The 17,459-nt window shown below is 38.8% G+C and overlaps 1 protein-coding gene across 2 annotated transcripts in view; it reads right to left on the bottom strand.

Annotated features, from left to right (window-relative positions):
- LOC149819997 (OPA3-like protein) overlaps positions 1-16,094 on the bottom strand; it is a 46,706-nt gene extending 30,612 nt beyond the window's left edge. The window contains exons 1-2 of one of the 2 annotated variants that reach the window (XM_089982672.1): positions 15,761-16,094; positions 11,646-11,780 (exon numbers count right to left, since the gene is read on the bottom strand). In XM_089982672.1, the coding sequence (XP_089838798.1) occupies positions 11,646-11,780; positions 15,761-15,889 (264 nt within the window). In that variant the 5' untranslated portion in view covers positions 15,890-16,094. The remainder of the gene's footprint in view (positions 1-11,645; positions 11,781-15,760) is intronic. The other variant, XM_089982671.1, reaches the window with a different exon arrangement.
- Between the last annotated feature and the right edge of the window lie 1,365 nt (positions 16,095-17,459).

The raw sequence follows: 17,459 nt of genomic DNA, 5'->3' as shown, positions 1-17,459 counted from the left end.
TGTTTGTCTTAAACTTTCAATGTGATGGTGGAGGGGAGTAATTTTTGAGAGAATTTAAAAAATATCTCCAAAATAATAGGATCAATTGAAGAGTCACATGTCCCCACACTCCACAGAAAAATGGACTTGTTGAAAGAAAGCATCGGCATATTATTGAGAGTGCTTTGGCAATGATGCATGAAAAGGATGTTCCTTTTCATTTTGTTATGCAAATCATAAACAGGCTTCCTATGAGAATTTTGGATAACAAATCACCATACTATATATTATTTGGAAGACACCATGATTACAGTTTGTTTGTGTGCATATGATTGCCTTTGCTATGTTCATGTAGAAAAAGCCTTGAGAAATAAATTTGAAGCTAAAGCATATGTGTGCACTTTTGTTGGTTATGCTGATGATTATAAAGGGTTCAGATGTTACAACACCAAGAATAAATGTATTTGAACTTCACAAAAAATGTTGTTTTGGATGAGAATTCTTTTAAGCAGGACATGACATTAGACTAGCAGCAGACATTTGATTCACGAAAAGAGTACTATCAGCCCTAGTTGTGTGATGAGCTCTTCCCACGTGTTAATGACAACTCTGAGCCCCAAGAAGTAGCTGCAAAAAATAAAGGACAACATGCAGGAAGTTCTGATATAGTTGAAAACCAGCCCCAAATGAAAGAATAATTCCAGTCATAGAGAATAATAGATACAAAGAAGGCTGGGTCTATAACAGAAGAAATAAAGCATTACAAGATATTGAAGTTCAACCTAGGTTACAAAGCATAGATAATGTAGCCAACCATGGTGAAGTAAGAAGATTGGGAAGAATTCGTCATCCTATTGAAAAGTGGGCAATTACCAAAATTTTAGTCTGGATCACCAAATATTTTTGGCACGGAATGTAAAATCCGAATTTTTCAAAAAAAAAGTGTTTTGGATCCAGGTCCAAGCCCCCCCTATCCTATTTAAACCCCCGCAGGGGGGGGTCTCTTTACAAAGAACGAAACCCCCCACGCCTGATTTCTCCCCTGCGCAGCCCCGACCCCCGAGCCTCCCCCCGACTCCCATCGCCTCTCTCCCTCTGCGCGACCTCCTCCCTTTTCGTCTTCTTCCCCCTCTTGCCAAGCTCAGCAACGTGAGATTGTAACCCAAGTGGGGGCACATAAGATGGTAGGACCATATGTTGGTCAGGTTTGGTGAGGTGGGGGTGCACTTTATGGTCGGCCCCGTTCCAAGCTTTGAGTTGGCATGGCCTACTCGGTCGAAAGGCAGGGTGGACTCTACCCTAGAGAGGAGGGAAAAGAGTGAGCAGTAGCAGCTCCCATATGCCACCCCTTTCGTGAGCAGCGACACCTCCCCGCTATGTCACCCCTCTCCAGTCAGCGACCACCAAGGGCCCCACATCCCTTCCACCTTCTTCTTCCTCTTCTCAGCTCCTACTGCCTAAAAACAGCAGCCGGTGCCACCATCCGGGCGACACCGACTGTCCCCACCTCTCCCTTTCTTTTGACAGCCACAGGCGCCCTCCTGCCCCCTCTCTTATTTGACAGCCGACAGGAGGGCCCTCTCCCATCTTTTGACGACAGCAGGAGGGCAACACCCTCCTGTCCTCTCTTTTTTACCGCAACAGCAGGAGGGCAGCGCCCTCCTGCCCTCTATCTCGACTGTGGTTACTTTTTTTTATTGAATTAAATTGTTGCATCATTTCTTTCGCAGCGCAATAAAATACCTTTTTAGTACACCCCATCAACGCAACGAACGTGACACGCGTAACAAGATAAGAGCCCTTGATAATCTACGCTCAGAATTGTCAGCAAGTTCAACCATCTCTGAGATAGGGGAAAATTGCATACGAGGACAATAGCATAACACTTCTAACATATATATATATATGCTTTTAACTCAAGGACGCAGTTTTTCGAATCCTTATCCATTTAAATTTATGTCATTTACTTTGTCGCTGCACTGTTACGTGCATAGGCTACTGCTTACGCATTTATTTAGCCGATATACCATTTCGTACCTCATGTACTGCTTACGCAATTTATTTAACTTGATGTGTGGTTTCGCACATCGAGTCTTGCTTTATATCATGTACTTTGTCGCTATTTTGTTACGTGCACAGGCTACTGCTTACGCAATTTATTTAGCTGATATACGGTTTCGTACATCGTGCACTGCTTACACAATTTATTTAGTCGATGTACGATTTTGTACATTGTGCACTACTTACGTAATTTATTTAACTTGGTGGGTGGTTTCACATATTGAGTCTTGTTTTATGTTATTTGCTTTGTCGCCGCACTATTACGTGCACAGGCTACTGCTTACGCAATTTATTTAGTCGATGTACAGTTTCGTATATCGTGCACTGTTTATGCAATTTATTTAGCTGATATATAATTTTGTACATTGTGCACTGCTTACGCAATTTATTTAGCTGATGTACGGTTTCATGCATCGTGCACTGCTTATGCAATTTATTTAACTCGATGTGTGGTTTTGCACATCGAGTATTGCTTTATGTCATTTACTACACCGTCGCGCTATAATGTGCACAGGCTTATGTTTTGATATACATGCACTATGTCGCCACGCTGTAATATGCACATGCTTATGTTTTGATATACATGTACTACGTCGTCGCGCTTTAATGTGCACAGGCTTACGCTTGCTTTTAAACACATATATTTGCGCATGCTCGCCCAGACTTTTGAAAAGGGGATTTCAGACAAGATTTCAATATTTGAAATATTCGTTGTTTCGAAAAACAAAAACGGATACCTGGTGGTTGCCTATTTGCAACCAGGTCTTTCCCCCAACCCTGCGTGGCCCTAAGAGATATGTACGGTCTTTTGTTGTGATATCTGAATGACTCTCCCGGCCTAAAACACGGAACTTTGAGATTTCTAAATAGTGTTGGGGTTTCTTTCTAAGAAACTGATACCCCTTTCATCGTAGCGGTACTATCAGACATGCACGGCATGTTAGTACTACGATGATTGGATGAGAGGTTTATGGTAACCTCGTAGCATGCAAATACAAAATGATAAAAAGGAAATCACATAAATAGTGATAAACGGAACATTGAAATTTCTAATGATGTTGGAGTTTCTTGCTGAGAAACCGATAACCCTTTCATCGTATCGGTACTATCAGACATACGTGGCATGTTAGTACTATGATGACTGGATGAGAGGTTTATGATAACCTCGTAGCGTGCAATTGCATAATGATGAAAAAAAATCACATAAATGGTGATCATCGCCTTCACAGGCAAGATGCTCGAGTTGATTTGAAAGACCATAGCATGTAGAATGGGTCGTCAATTAAATAGAACCTGACATACTCATTCGTCATTATGGTTTTGTCAAAAGAGATGATCGGATGGTACAAAAACTCCGATGGACAGGTTGTTAATAACTACTCTCGAGCAAATGACTCGATGTTCCCAGTCATCGGAGTTAAGGGTCTGGGCTACCAAAAATTATCCTAGGTGGTAGGTCCCAATTGTAATGAAGTGCCAACCGAGAGAGGCAAGAACTCCAAGAGCAAGCACGGAAGCACGCACATACACAAGAGGCCACTAGAGGGCACACAATAAACCACAAAAAAGTGGTCAAGCACACAAAGAAGAAAAAAATATATTTCATTCACTAAATGCTTCACAAGAAGCTTAAGAAATACATGGGGCCATGCCCCTTATTTATACATAGCAAGGGACCCAAGGAGGGGCTCCCATAGGGACGTTGGAGCCCCTCCAACGGTCATATTTATGACCGTTGGAGGAGGGTCCAACGTCTCTATGTGGGACCCCCTTTAACAATAAAAAAGAAATAAATAAAAAACAAAAAAGAAAAAGAATAAGAAAGGAAAAAGAAAAGGAAGCATATCTAGGATATGCGTGTACATGTGAAATGACATAAATACCCCTATCGGGTATTACAATATAAATATATATATATTTATATATATAGATAGACATATAGACATATATATGACTATATATATGTGTATATGTCATAACCTATATATATAAATATATATATACAACATATTTTAACACCCCCCCTCAAACACACGGGGAAATCACCGAGAGTTTGCTAAGGAGAAAGAAGAAGCGAGGCGATGGCAAGGCTTTGGTGAAGAAATCCGCCAGCTCATATTCAGTAGGAACATATGGGAGTTGAATGGTGCCCCGTAAGAACTCATCACGGACATAATGACAGTCCATCTCAATGTGTTTTGTTCGTTCATGAAAGGTGTGATTGCTAGCAATATAGATAGAGCTCTTGTTGTCGCAACACAACTTTGAAGAAGTTGAGAAGGAGACACCCATATCTTTAAGCAAGCGTCTTAAGACTCTTAACCATACAATTTCAGTTGTGGTAGTGGTCATCGCACGATATTCTGCTTCGGTAGAAGAGAGAGAAACTTTATGCTGCTTCTTACACCTCCATGAGATAAGTGAATCACCAAGAAACACACAATAACCTGTGGTAGAAATACGATCATCGGGGTTACCCCCCCAATCGGAGTCAGTATACGCAAGTAAAGTAAGAGGTGAAGAAGAGGATAAGAATACTCCTTTAGTTATGGAATTTTTTAAGTATCTGATAATCCTCATTACTGCTGCCATATGAATAGTAGATGGAGCAGTCTGAAATTGGCTTGCACTATGAACTGCATGGGAAATGTCGGGCCTGGTGATAGATAAATATGTTAGAGATCCAATCAGTTGACGGTAAGGCGTGGGATCTGCTAAAGGAGTGCCATCACTGGCTCTCATCTTGGCATTGATTACTTCTGGAGTCTCCACCCTTTTGTCATCTGTCAGCCCAGACCTAGCAATAATGTCAGAGGCAAGCTTCATCTGAGATAGGACATACCCCTTGGGGGAGTATGCAACTTCAATACCTAAGAAATACCTTAGAAAACCCAGGTCAGACATATCAAAATTTTCCTTAAGAATATTTTTAATAAGGTCAATACCTTTCTTATCATTACCTGTGATAATCATATCATCAACATATAGCAATAAGATAGTTATGTATTCATTAGAGGATTTAACAAACAAAGCAGTATCTGTGTAACATAAAGAAAAGCCATTATCAAGCACTACTTTGCTAAAAAGATCATATCAAGCTTTTGGTGCTTGTTTAAGACCATAGAGAGCTTTGTTCAACTTTAGAATATTTCCTTTCCCAATTTCAAGACCCGGCGAAGGATCCATAAGAACTTCTTCACACAGATTTCCATTTAGGAATGTGTTTTTAACATCAAGTTGATATATCGGCCATTGCTTAATGGAAGCTAGAGCAATTAAGGTGCGTACACTAGTCATCCTAGCTACAGGAGCAAAGGTTTCTTCATAATCAATCCCATATTCTTGGGCGTAGCCTTTCGCAACCAAGCGAGCTTTGTATCTTTCTAGGGATCCATCACATTTGGTTTTGACTTTATATACCCATCTACACCCAATTATATCTAGTAAAATCATCAATGAAAGAGACATAGTAAGAATAACCTCCTTTGGACATGACGGGTGCCGGCCCCCATACATCGGAATGCACAAGTTCAAAAGGTCTTTTTGACACAAAATTACTATGTGAATATGGAAGAGAGTGAATCTTTCCAAAAATACAATCATTACATGTAAATGTATTTGTATTACAAAATTTTTCCAAAAATGGAAAGAGATTTAACTTGGAAATACTAGGATGTCCAAGCCTCTTATGCCAAGTCTCAATATCTTTAGTTTGGACATGATTACAAAATGATTTGGATGGCAAAGACAAAAAATCCATATAGTAAAGATCCCCTCTTCTATGGCCTTGCCCAATCCGCTTCCCGGACCGGAGATCCTGCACATAGCAATGAGTAGGTGAAAAGGAGACATTACACTCAAAATCGGTAATTTGAGAAACGGAAAAAAGATTAAGGTTAAGTTTTGGAATAATACGGATTTTGGGAACAAAAAATTCTTTATTTTGGTCATAGATTTTCTCAAGATTTCCAATGCCTTCAACACCCAAGGATGTTCCATCGGCAGTGGAGACGTATGATTTAAATTTATTGAGACTTGGTTTTGACAAAAGTGATGCATTTGGGGTCATATGGAATGAGGCACCCGAGTCAAGAATCCAAGAGGTCATACCTGGAAAAGAAGAGATGGCGGCGCCGGACGTGGAGGGTGAAGACGATGATGAAGAGTTCATCTTTATGAATTGTTGGAGAGTCTCAGTTAGATGAGCGATGGACTCCTTTATGTCTCCATCCTTCTTTGAATCTTCATTGGCGTTTGGAGGAGTTTCACCAACGGAAGCCACCTTCTTTTTGAACTTGGGGCAATCCGGACGAATATGACCCGGTTCATTACAATTATGACAAACGATTTTCCTTCCTCCACCACCATTATTCTTCCAAAAATGTGGTGGTTTATATGTTCTTACATTGTTGCCGGGTCTAGACACGGCATGAACTTCATCAACATCTCATTTTAAAGCCAAACGAGTTTCTTCTTGACATAAATCGGCTAAAATATCACTTAGAGTAGAGGCCCTATGAAGAAGGGATCCTCTAAGTTGCTCAAATTCGGGGCGAAGCCCATGAATAAATTGAAAGAACCTTTCTTTTTCCATTTGCTCTTGCCTCATGGCAATAGCACTACCTTCCCATTGAGGTTCGAGAAGGACAAGTTCATCCCATAGAGAGGATAGGGCACTATAGTAGTCCCTAATACTCATATCACCTTGCTTGGTAGCCCTTACCTTCTCTTGAAGAAAAAAATGTCTAGTAAGGTCCCTTTGAGTGTACATGCCTTTCATAAAAAACCAAACTTCATTAGCCTTCTTGAATTTGGCAAAATTTGCACAAATCTTCAATTCGACATTGTTCATGAACCATGCTAAGATTTTAGCATGCTCACTTTCCCAATCTTCTATTTTAGAGGAATAGTCAAGGATAGCCTTCTCCTTTTCTTCTTCATTTAATGTTTTTTCCTCATTACCTTCAAATTTAGTCAACTTCAATTGTGGTTCCGGAACGGTTCCACATACATAACCCCAAAGTTTCTTACCTTTGAGATTGTTCTCCATTGCGGCTGCCCACATGCGATAATTGGTCCCATCCAATTTGAATGAAAGATCGATTTTTGCATCCTTGTTTGCCATTTGTAGAAGAAGACTATGAAGGCAAGAAAGAGAAGGATATTGCTTGTCAAAAGAGGATCCGATGAAGCTTTTTCAACCAAGGCTCTGATACCATGTAATGAAGTGCCAACCGAGAGAGGCAAGAACTCCAAGAGCAAGCACGGAAGCACGCACATACACAAGAGGCCACTAGAGGGCACACAATAAACCACAAAAAAGTGATCAAGCACACAAAGAAGAAAAAAATATATTTCATTCACTAAATGCTTCACAAGAAGCTTAAGAAATACATGGGGCCATGCCCCTTATTTATACACAGCAAGGGACCCAAGGAGGGGCTCCCATAGGGACGTTGGAGGAGGGTCCAACGTCTCTATGTGGGACCCCCTTTAACAATAAAAAAGAAATAAATAAAAAACAAAAAAAAAGAATAAGAAAGGAAAAAGAAAAGGAAGCATATCTAGGATATGCGTGTACATGTGAAATGACATAAATACCCCTATCGGGTATTACAATATAAATATATATATTTATATATATAGATAAACATATAGACATATATATGACTATATATATGTGTATATGTCATAACCTATATATATAAATATATATATACAACATATTTTAACACCTATATATATAAATATATATATATATATACAACATATTTTAACACCAATGACTTCTGCAGAAGTATGGATGCATCCCCTTGAACGAGTGGCCTCTGGTAAATTCTCTCTCGGTCATTGGCCGTCCCCTCAATAGCAGACCCGGCTACTTGTCCGAGGTATCAAAATATATAGTATAACAAACCACCGGGCAGTCTCAGTTGTTTCTACATTTCTACGTTTCTCCTGTGAGTACCCTTAGGACAACTAATATCGAAACAAAGTTATCATGTTCATTTTACTTATTTTGGCTTGCACACCGTGAAAGGAATAACGTATATTTTGTTCTGAATTTTGTTAGCATGCTCATCTTGCTCAGTCTTCGGAGGCATCTGATAAAATTGGAACGATACAGAAACAAGATTAGCATGTTCATTTTTGCTTATTATGAATTGCATATCACGAATGGAACCACGCATGTGTTAGTCTTATTCTGAATTGTTATATCTATGCACCTACCAGATTTTTATCGATCTAACACTGTTTCATGGGTATAGAAGAAGATTAGGTCAGTACGGCAAGCGATGGCACAATGACGTGATGATATCAAGATGAGACTCATTCCCTGACGTTTTGCTCCTAAGGATATTTTTGGTGTAAAGGTTTCTTTGAAATTCCACTTTTCGTATAAACTGTAAAACCTCATTTTGAATCTATTTGATTTCATTGAATGTACGGAGTTACAAATTCATTGTGTAACGGAAAATGTTCACCCATAATGCGCCCAAGGTCCGTTGACTTATTATTTCAAACACCTTTTTTCACTGAACTGCTATTTTAAACTCTGATAAAGAAATGATTACAAGGCTTTCAAAATTTTCCTAAAAATTTACAAGTCCGGGATTTTGGGGGCGTTACACAAATGGATAAACAAATTGAACCCAAGTCTTTTGTGTAAGCATCTTAAAGCAGAAGATAGAATAAAGCTATGAATGAGGAGGCGAAAGCTTTACATGAATGCTAAACTTGGGAAGTTGTAAAAAGGCCTCCATACAAGAATATAGTTAGGTCAAAATGGGTTTACAAAATTAAATATAAACCCGGTAGAAGTATTGAAAGGTATAAGGCACGTTTGGTTGCAAAAGCATTCACTCAAGAACAAGGTCTTGACTATGAAGAGACATTATGTCATGTAGTGAAAATGGGAACCATTTGTATTATATTAGCTCTTGCTATTGATTACGAGTAGTCATTGAGCCAATTGAACGTTAAAAATGCATTTTTACATGAAGATCTGAAGGAAGAGGTATACATGGAGCAACCTCTACCCTACAGTGAAAAAGGCCCAAATTATTATGTGCAAATTGAAAAGAGTTATGGTTTAAAGCAGGCCTCTCGTTCATAGTTTGAGAGCTTATCCTTGGAGATTCAAAAGCATGGAATCTATAGATTGCATCTTGATCACTCATTATTTATTCACAATTGTAAAGGTTATATGTTTGTTTTGCTTATTTATTGTGATGACATAATTGTTACAGAAAGTTCCGAGAAGCACATTAAAGAGATAAAAAGTGTATTGAATAAGAGGTTCAAGATGACAGATTTAGGCAAATTGAGATACTTTCTAGGACAAATGAAGTTGATACGGAAGGATGGGCTGATCCTCAGACGACAAATACACTTTTGATCTTCTAAACAAGACTGAGTGATTGTAAATCTCTATTAATGCCTAGTCTAATACATTAAAGGCTTAGTATGAATTATAGGGATATTTATAGTGATCCAACCAGATATAGAAGTATTGTGGGAATGCTACAATACTTGGCATTTACTCATCTAGATAAGTTTATACGGTAAACTAAGTTTCTTAATTTATACACCAGCCAAGAACCGGTCACATGGAGGCAATAAAAAAATAATGAGGTATCTAAAAGGGACTCTTGGTGATGGTTTGTATTATCAGAAGAGAACACAAGGAGAAGACATTCTTACAGTTATGGCCTTCTTAGATGTTGATTGGGTAGGTGACCCAGATGAGAGGAGATCAGTTTCAGGATATTGTGTATTTGTTGGAGGCAATTTGGTTTGTTGGGCAAGCTGCAAACAAAAGGTCATGGCTCAATTCAACATAAAGGCAAAATATAGAGCTATGGCAGCAGCTTCATCCGAATTAGCATAGATTTGATATCCATTACGTGATTTAGGTGAAAGGATTCCGAGATCCATATTGTTCAGTGCTATAAAAATCTCATTAAATCTGATTCACCATGGAAGGAGAAAGCGTAATGGAACCAAATGTATGCCACTAACGGGCTACAAAGAGTGCACAAAAACAAAAGGCCTCTAATGGGCTAAATACAATAAGCCATAAAGGCTAACATGAACAACTCACAGAGAGTAAAGAGGGAGAGCAACAAAAATATAAAAAATAAATTATATTAAAAATGCTGAGTCAAGCACACAAGAGAGGCAAAATGCCTCTTTAAATAGGCCACAACAAGGCACAAAGAGCCGTTGGGGGAGCTCCCAACGGCTCTATGGGCCATTTACAAAAAAGCCCTTTCATGAAAGTGAAAGGGACAAATAGTAAAAAATAAAATAAAATAAAATTACAATGCTGCCCCTAATGGGCAGCTCCTATTACATAAAAGGAAAAAACAAAAATGCCTCTATAGGGCATTACTATTACAAATCATGGGATCATAATATATATACATATAAATGTATATATATACATAAAGTATATATATACATATATAAATATGTATATATTTTAACACAAAGCACATAGAGTTCAATCAGCACTTTATCAGAAGCAAGATTGAGAATGGAGAATTCAAAGCAAAATTCATTGTGACCGAAAATCAATTGGCTGATTTGTTCAAGAAGGCTTAACTAAACAGAAATTTTGGCATTTGAAGTCCAAGTTGTCCATGGTTATCACCACGCACAACTTGAGGGAGGCTATTTAGACGTGATTTGATTCTAGGTTGGATCGAATCTTGAATCAACTTCATATAGTTCAGATCAAAGTTTTGTGTTGGTTTCTCTAGAAAAGATGTCTGATTCCATTATGGACTTGGTAACACCACTGCTTTTCTACCAGTCTAATCTTGAAAAACAATATCATAAAAGCAAAAAAACAGGTATGTTTTGTGTGCGTGTGCATGTGTTCTATGTAGTAGAACTACATACTGCATTTTCTTCAATTTTTACCATTTGCACATTTGTGCATTTGATGCAAATTATGAACAACTACATAAAACCCTCAGGCATATAGCATCAAACATATAGGTGTCTCTCCCATGTTTATGAGTGAAGAGAATCGTCTCCCTTTGCAGTTCCATTTAGCTAACATGCATCTAATGCTAGCAGACTTGGCAAATATGCACCTTTTTCAAGAACATCTCTGCTCCGGTATATTTGCAATATTGGCATCTTTACTACACCATCATGATCAGAATAACATTGTACCTTGTAAAGGCTTCAAACATCAAAATAAACCAATGAACAGCTAGGCATATGGCAACATGCACACACACACACACAACCACGATTCTGCACCAGCATAATGATTTGTTCATCACATGCTTGCTTGCTTTGTAGCCAATCTAAATAGCACTTTGTGTCTTGACTTTTGATGTAACAGCCAGTTAAGTGGCAATATGACCAAAATATACTGGGATTTGCAAGGAAAACTTTGTACTCACAGAGGATAGTTTAATGTTAGTCTCACCACATGACAGAAATTCGAATATTCTTGCAGCTGAGACATGTAAGCATTCCAAAATGGGACAGAACATCTTGAATTGAGAAAACACATAAAAATAGGGAAAATACTATGGAAATGCAAAAACTTCCATAAATTCCATCAGCAAGAGAGAGGGTAGTACCGAGAACACAAATAGTTCACCAAGAAGATCTGCAGCAGCTTGAACAGCTTTCTCCTCATTCAAAGGACGGATCGCAACATCAGTTGAATGCCCATAAAGGCGCCTTTGCATATTTGTTGAGAATCTGTGATTGATCTGTTTCCATTGCAATTACAGAAAAAATTGACATGTAATGTAATAAGTACATTCAATGAACGGATTAGCTTCACTAATGAATATCTTATAGGCCTGGAAAATCTTAGCATCAATTGTGAACCAGAAATAGGCTATCCTAATGCACAACATTCTTTATTCTTTTTTTCTCTTCTTTTTCTAGATGATTGCCAAGAGATCTCAAGATGTACAGGTAACACAAGAGTGCAAGTTGTTTGATTGAGAGGGGGGAGTGCTAGCATTCAAAATGTAGAAATGAGAAGGCATCTAAATAGATGGTCTGCAATACCTAGTAAGGGTTACCTGATTCGAAACTTTCACTTGTAAAAAGTAAATTACGATAAAACCATGTCTTTGCTCAAATGCTTAAAATTTACTAATACACTATGTGCAAAAGAGATTAACAGTTTCTTTCAAAATTGAGTAAATCAAGTAAGAGTGGTTTCATTGAAAGCTCAAAACCAAGAACATAAGTATAAAGGTGACTAATTTGTCCCAAATCTTACCACAGCATAATGAACAAGGGGTATTTTCTAGTCCTTTTACCTCTTTTATGGTCCATCAATTTCCATTACTATTGCCTAGGGGTCATAAGTAGCTTCCCCTTAATAACATGTTTGTATGCAATCCAACTTAGTCCCTCCTAGAGATTCTTTTCCAATCACAGCTATTGGTGACTCTTCATGACATGCTATTAGAACCAAAATAAGCAGGTTATTGGTTGTATGTTGTGACTCAGCAGGTGCCTAGGGATCCTAGTACCTATGCTTAGAAATGTGGTAGGTTGCACATAGGTACTTAGGAGAAACTCAGGGGCTGCTCAGGTGACGTCCAGAACAAGTTTTGAGAACTACCTTTTTCCAAAACTTTTGAAGTGCATTTGGCTGATATTATTGTCAAAAAACATTTTGAAAATAGTCTTTATGTTTTGGAAAAACAGCAAAAGGCTATCTTTTCTAAGACTTTTTGTTCAAGATGATGGTTATTTGTCGGTCCCTCTCTTTTCATGCTTCCTCTGAGCCTTCCTCTCATTCCCATGATGCAACGAGGAGGTAAGTGGATCCACAAACCCATCAAAACAATTGCTATTCCATAACAGTGGAAAGGCTCTCTGGGAGCTCATCAATGTGCCAAGAGCGAGAAATTCTTCCTCCCTATTCTTCACATCTGCATCATCACCACCCACCACTACCATCATATAAAATGCTAATAGCACCATCATAACTTCTGGCAAAGGTTATCATGAGTCTAGGGTGTCGACTAGACCTAAATATGAATTGATTGCAACATAAGGGAGAAGAAGATGAAAAAATGAGTGTCAACCATTGTCATACAGCTGATACCCACCTAACCTGAGTTTTGGGATGAAACTCTAGGGGTAGCCCTCCACTTTAAAGGGCCAACTACCAGGTCAATCTTCTCCACCACCATCAAAGATCTCTCCGACCATGGCATCCATCTCCACCAACCTATGTCACATGGGTGTGGGTTCGGGTGCGACATGGGTGCGGAGCAATTTTAAAAATTTTGGACACGGGGACACGGCTATATATATGTATATATATATATATATTTAAAAAAAATATATATATATATAACAATAATAAGACTCGGTCAAAGTTTTGCCCATTAGGAGACACGACTCTCTCTCTCTCTCTCTCTCTCTCTCTCTCTCTCTCTCTATATATATATATATATATATATATATATATATATATATTGATTTTTTTTATATACATCTTTTGCCCTGAAAATGGACAAAAATAAACTCGGTCAAAGTTGACCGGGTCCAAAATGTGAACGGACTCGGCCCCTGTGCGTTGACCGAGTCCGACACTTGGTTGACCATGTCTGAAGCTGCACCCATGTCGGGGCGTGTCGACGCGGGTGCGTCGACCTTATAGCCGAGTCCGTGTGACTTAGCCACCAACACTATATTCCTCAACGGGAGGAGTGCATTGGATCCAAACTCATCAACATCATCATCTTGTGTGGTAGAATTGATTGAAGAGAGGACGATTGGTTTTTTGGGGGAGGGGGGAGAGTTTGTCTTTTTGAAATGTGGGAGGTGATTTTCTTTTCTTTTTTTTGATATGGACCATTGATCTTAGAAGTAAGATATAGTCATAGTTTGGCACATGGGTGGGAGCTGCTTGTTTAACAAGAAAAACCATTTCAGGGAAAAAAATTCCAAACGACATTTCAGTGATGGATATGTGAAAATGAGGTCCAACAAGTTAAATTATTTTAAATGAGCTTTCACACTCATTTTTACTAGTCTCATAGATAGTTAAATTATATAAATGAGCTTTAGAATCATTTTTATGCAAAATGATATTTTCATAAATGTCATCCACACAGGGCCTTAGTGATTGCCTAAAGACCCAAATAAAAAATTAAATTTAAAATAAGATAAAGATGCAAAGTTATGGTTTAATATTTTGTTAAATTTATTTTTAAAAACTTAATGGTTTTTGGTTAATTTCTCCTCTAGGCACCTAATTAGTGTGTGCCCTTCACCTAGGCAATTGCTAAGCATTGGTTCAATACTAGGTCATATAAGTGTCCCTTTAACTATACAGAGGGTTATACTGGGCTTTGAAGAAACCCCCAAGAAGTTCCGAGAATATTCTCAGTTCCTTCCAACCATGCACGCTCCACCTCTAGACTTCCTGGAAATTACTATTTTCCTAGCCGATACCACCAATGGAAGTGCCAGGCATTCAGGTCACCCGCACACAGCCAATAAATCGCTGGAATTGACAGCATTTTTCTTTCTGAATTCTCCTTTCCTCTACAAGCTCTACTGCCCCTTACATCATCGATCACTCTTGTTACTATATGTAATCTGTTCAATTTATCCTCCCAATCCACAAGCAAGGAGCAGCAATCCTTTCTATTGTTGTACTCCCAAATGTTCATCTAGCACCCAAGTTTAGCTAGCTTCCTTAACAGCCTGAAAGCCATTCAGTCCCCCTGAATATCTTCCTTCCGGCTATCTACTACTGGTTTCTTGAACCTGGGTACCTGAGATCATCACCACTCACATCAAAATAGTGCAATTTCAAGGTCACCGTCCATTGCAAGTGAATCAGACTATGAGTGGTGATGATCTTAATCTTCCTTCCAGCTATCTACTGTTTTCTTGAACCTAGGTACCCAAGATCATCACCACTCGTATAGAAATGGTGCAATTTCAATGTAGTGCTATCTACTGTCACTCCCCATTGCAAGTTACTTAGACTATGAATCTATAATCATAACCATTCATAGGTTATTATATCGAAATGGCACAATTTCAATGCCATTCCCTATTGCAAGTTACTTAGACTATGAATCTATAATCAGAACCATTCATAGGTTATCATATCGAAATGGCACAATTTCAATGTCACTCCCCATTGCAAGTTAATTAGACTATGAATCTATAATCAGAACCCGTCCTAGGCTATCTCTAGCCGGCCCTCGAACACCAGGATAACAGAGAACAAGAATCTGTCAAGTTTTCTGCAGCAGGGGTTCAAAATACAAATTTGACCAAGGGAAAATTCCCAGACCAATCAAATCCCTCTCTCCATAAGGTCTGCAAAAATCTCGCATACCACAATCCCAAAACAGAATCCTGAAACCCTCATCACGCATATAGACCACCGTAAGATGCAGGGACTCCCCACCCATTATTATAACACATAAAAACAGCAGCAACAACAACAAAATGATAATTTACAATTCGAGTGTAACAGCACCCAACAACAACAGAGCCCCTCAAACAAAGAAAACAATCAACAGCTTCACGTTTTTCAACAGCCCATTTGAATCAAACAATGCAGATCCTAACGACCGCAATAAGCAATTCCCCACATGAGAAAAATAAATAGTTCTCAAAACTGCAATCAATACCAACATCCAGAATCACAAAAAAAAACGCGATCACGGAAGGAAAGAAAGCGGAATTGAGCAACCTGAGCGACGTTGACGATGAAATTCCGGAACCTGGGATGCCGACCGGCCTCCTTCTTGAGCTTTGCAGCGATGGGCTTGCAGAGTGTCCTCAATGCCAGCGTCCCAAGCTTGGCTACAGGGAGAATCATAGTAGCACCAAGGAAAAGAGGGGAGAATGTTGGGTGATGGGAAAACCGCAAAAGGAGATCAGATTGATTGGTACGCTTCTTTCATTCCCCTCATTTCGTCGACAAAGAGGAAAGAAGGCATCGGGTGTTCAACTCTGACCAACAATGGAACAACGCGAAGAAGAAGTCGTGGTCTCTCCGTGATCCGTAAGTCGGCGTGTTTCTTTCTTGCCTCCCACCCTTTTTGGGCACTCGGAATCTCGGACATTTCAGTGGTAAATCGCGTTTTCACACCCACAACGTAAATGTAAAGAGTCGAAGGTCCCCTTTCCCAAGCACATTTCAGTGGTAATGGGATCCCAAACGAGTGTTACAAGAAGTGCCAATTTCAAATCAATCTTTTTTTTTTTTGAAATGAGCTGGGAGTTCATTAAATTGGTACGAACTTGGACAAACAATGCGGTGGGTGTTTGGAAACTGGTAATTGGGATGGGTGTTTATGAATTTGAGATGGGAAGTGAGGTTCTCTCCTCTATGCTTACACTAAAGAATGTAATTGATAGTTACCACCCACCTCCTAGAGTTGATAGCTGCCAAATTTTCAAATGCCGCAGCTGCCACTTTTTCAAATGCATAATCTCCATAGCAGATCAAGTGATCTGTGATTTGACATCCTCACCGTCCATTGCTTCATCGCATAAGACCTCATGAGGTCTTGTGTATATTGTAGACAGTAAGGATGCCAAATCACTTTTCTTAAAGTGATTTGGCAGATCACTTGATCTGCTCAGACTACCAGTTTCCAAACTGAGTGGAAAATCCATGCTGCAATGCCAGTATCATATCTGTCCATTTTTTGTTTCACATGTGGTATGCTGCAACCCCAACGTACGGCTCTCACCCAGAGCATAAAATTCAATGTCTTATTCATCCATATTTGCGTTTTTTCTTTTTCAAACCCTATTGCAGATTTTGTTCACTTTTTTTTTATTTTGATACCGTTTTTTTTTGTAAAGGTTTCTTTCATCAAACTTTTGACTAATTTACCTAAATTTTTTTCACTTTTTCACATAAAAGTAACTGTAAACCAATGAATCCAATAAGATAGCTTGATTGGTTAAAGACTTGGATTATAGGTTAAGATGTCAGTGGGGCAACCCCAACTTGTTAACCCAAAAGGAAGAAAGTAAACCAATTGAATTCAGTGAAACAGATGCTAGGAAAACAGTTCACCCTTTCAAGTTTCAATTGATACAATGTCTTGCAGAGAAAAATACGAAAACTTTTCATATGAAATCTTCTCTCTTTTGGATGTGCATTGGAGGATTCTGCTGCAATTATTTCATGTAGAATCTTCACATTTTTTCTCACTTCCAACCGTGCACTTAAGGGCACATTTGGAAGCAAGAACAATTCTTATAAGGAAAGAAAATTTTGCCTATGAAAAGTTTTGATATGATAATTTTTCTAAATGAAAAGGTTTTACTTGTTTGTGTAGCATGAGAAAAATAAAATAAAAAATGGTTGAAAAATTAGAGAGATCGGGGGGGTAGAGCAACTTCTCCACCATGGCTGCTGCCTTTTGCGTCTC

This window comes from Nuphar pumila, chromosome 12 (assembly GCF_984573655.1).
Source record: "Nuphar pumila chromosome 12, dmNupPumi1.hap1.1, whole genome shotgun sequence".
NCBI classification, from domain to species: domain Eukaryota; kingdom Viridiplantae; phylum Streptophyta; class Magnoliopsida; order Nymphaeales; family Nymphaeaceae; genus Nuphar; species Nuphar pumila.
The sequence above is the reverse complement of the archived record's forward strand: the minus strand, read 5'-3'. Positions and strand labels throughout refer to the sequence as shown.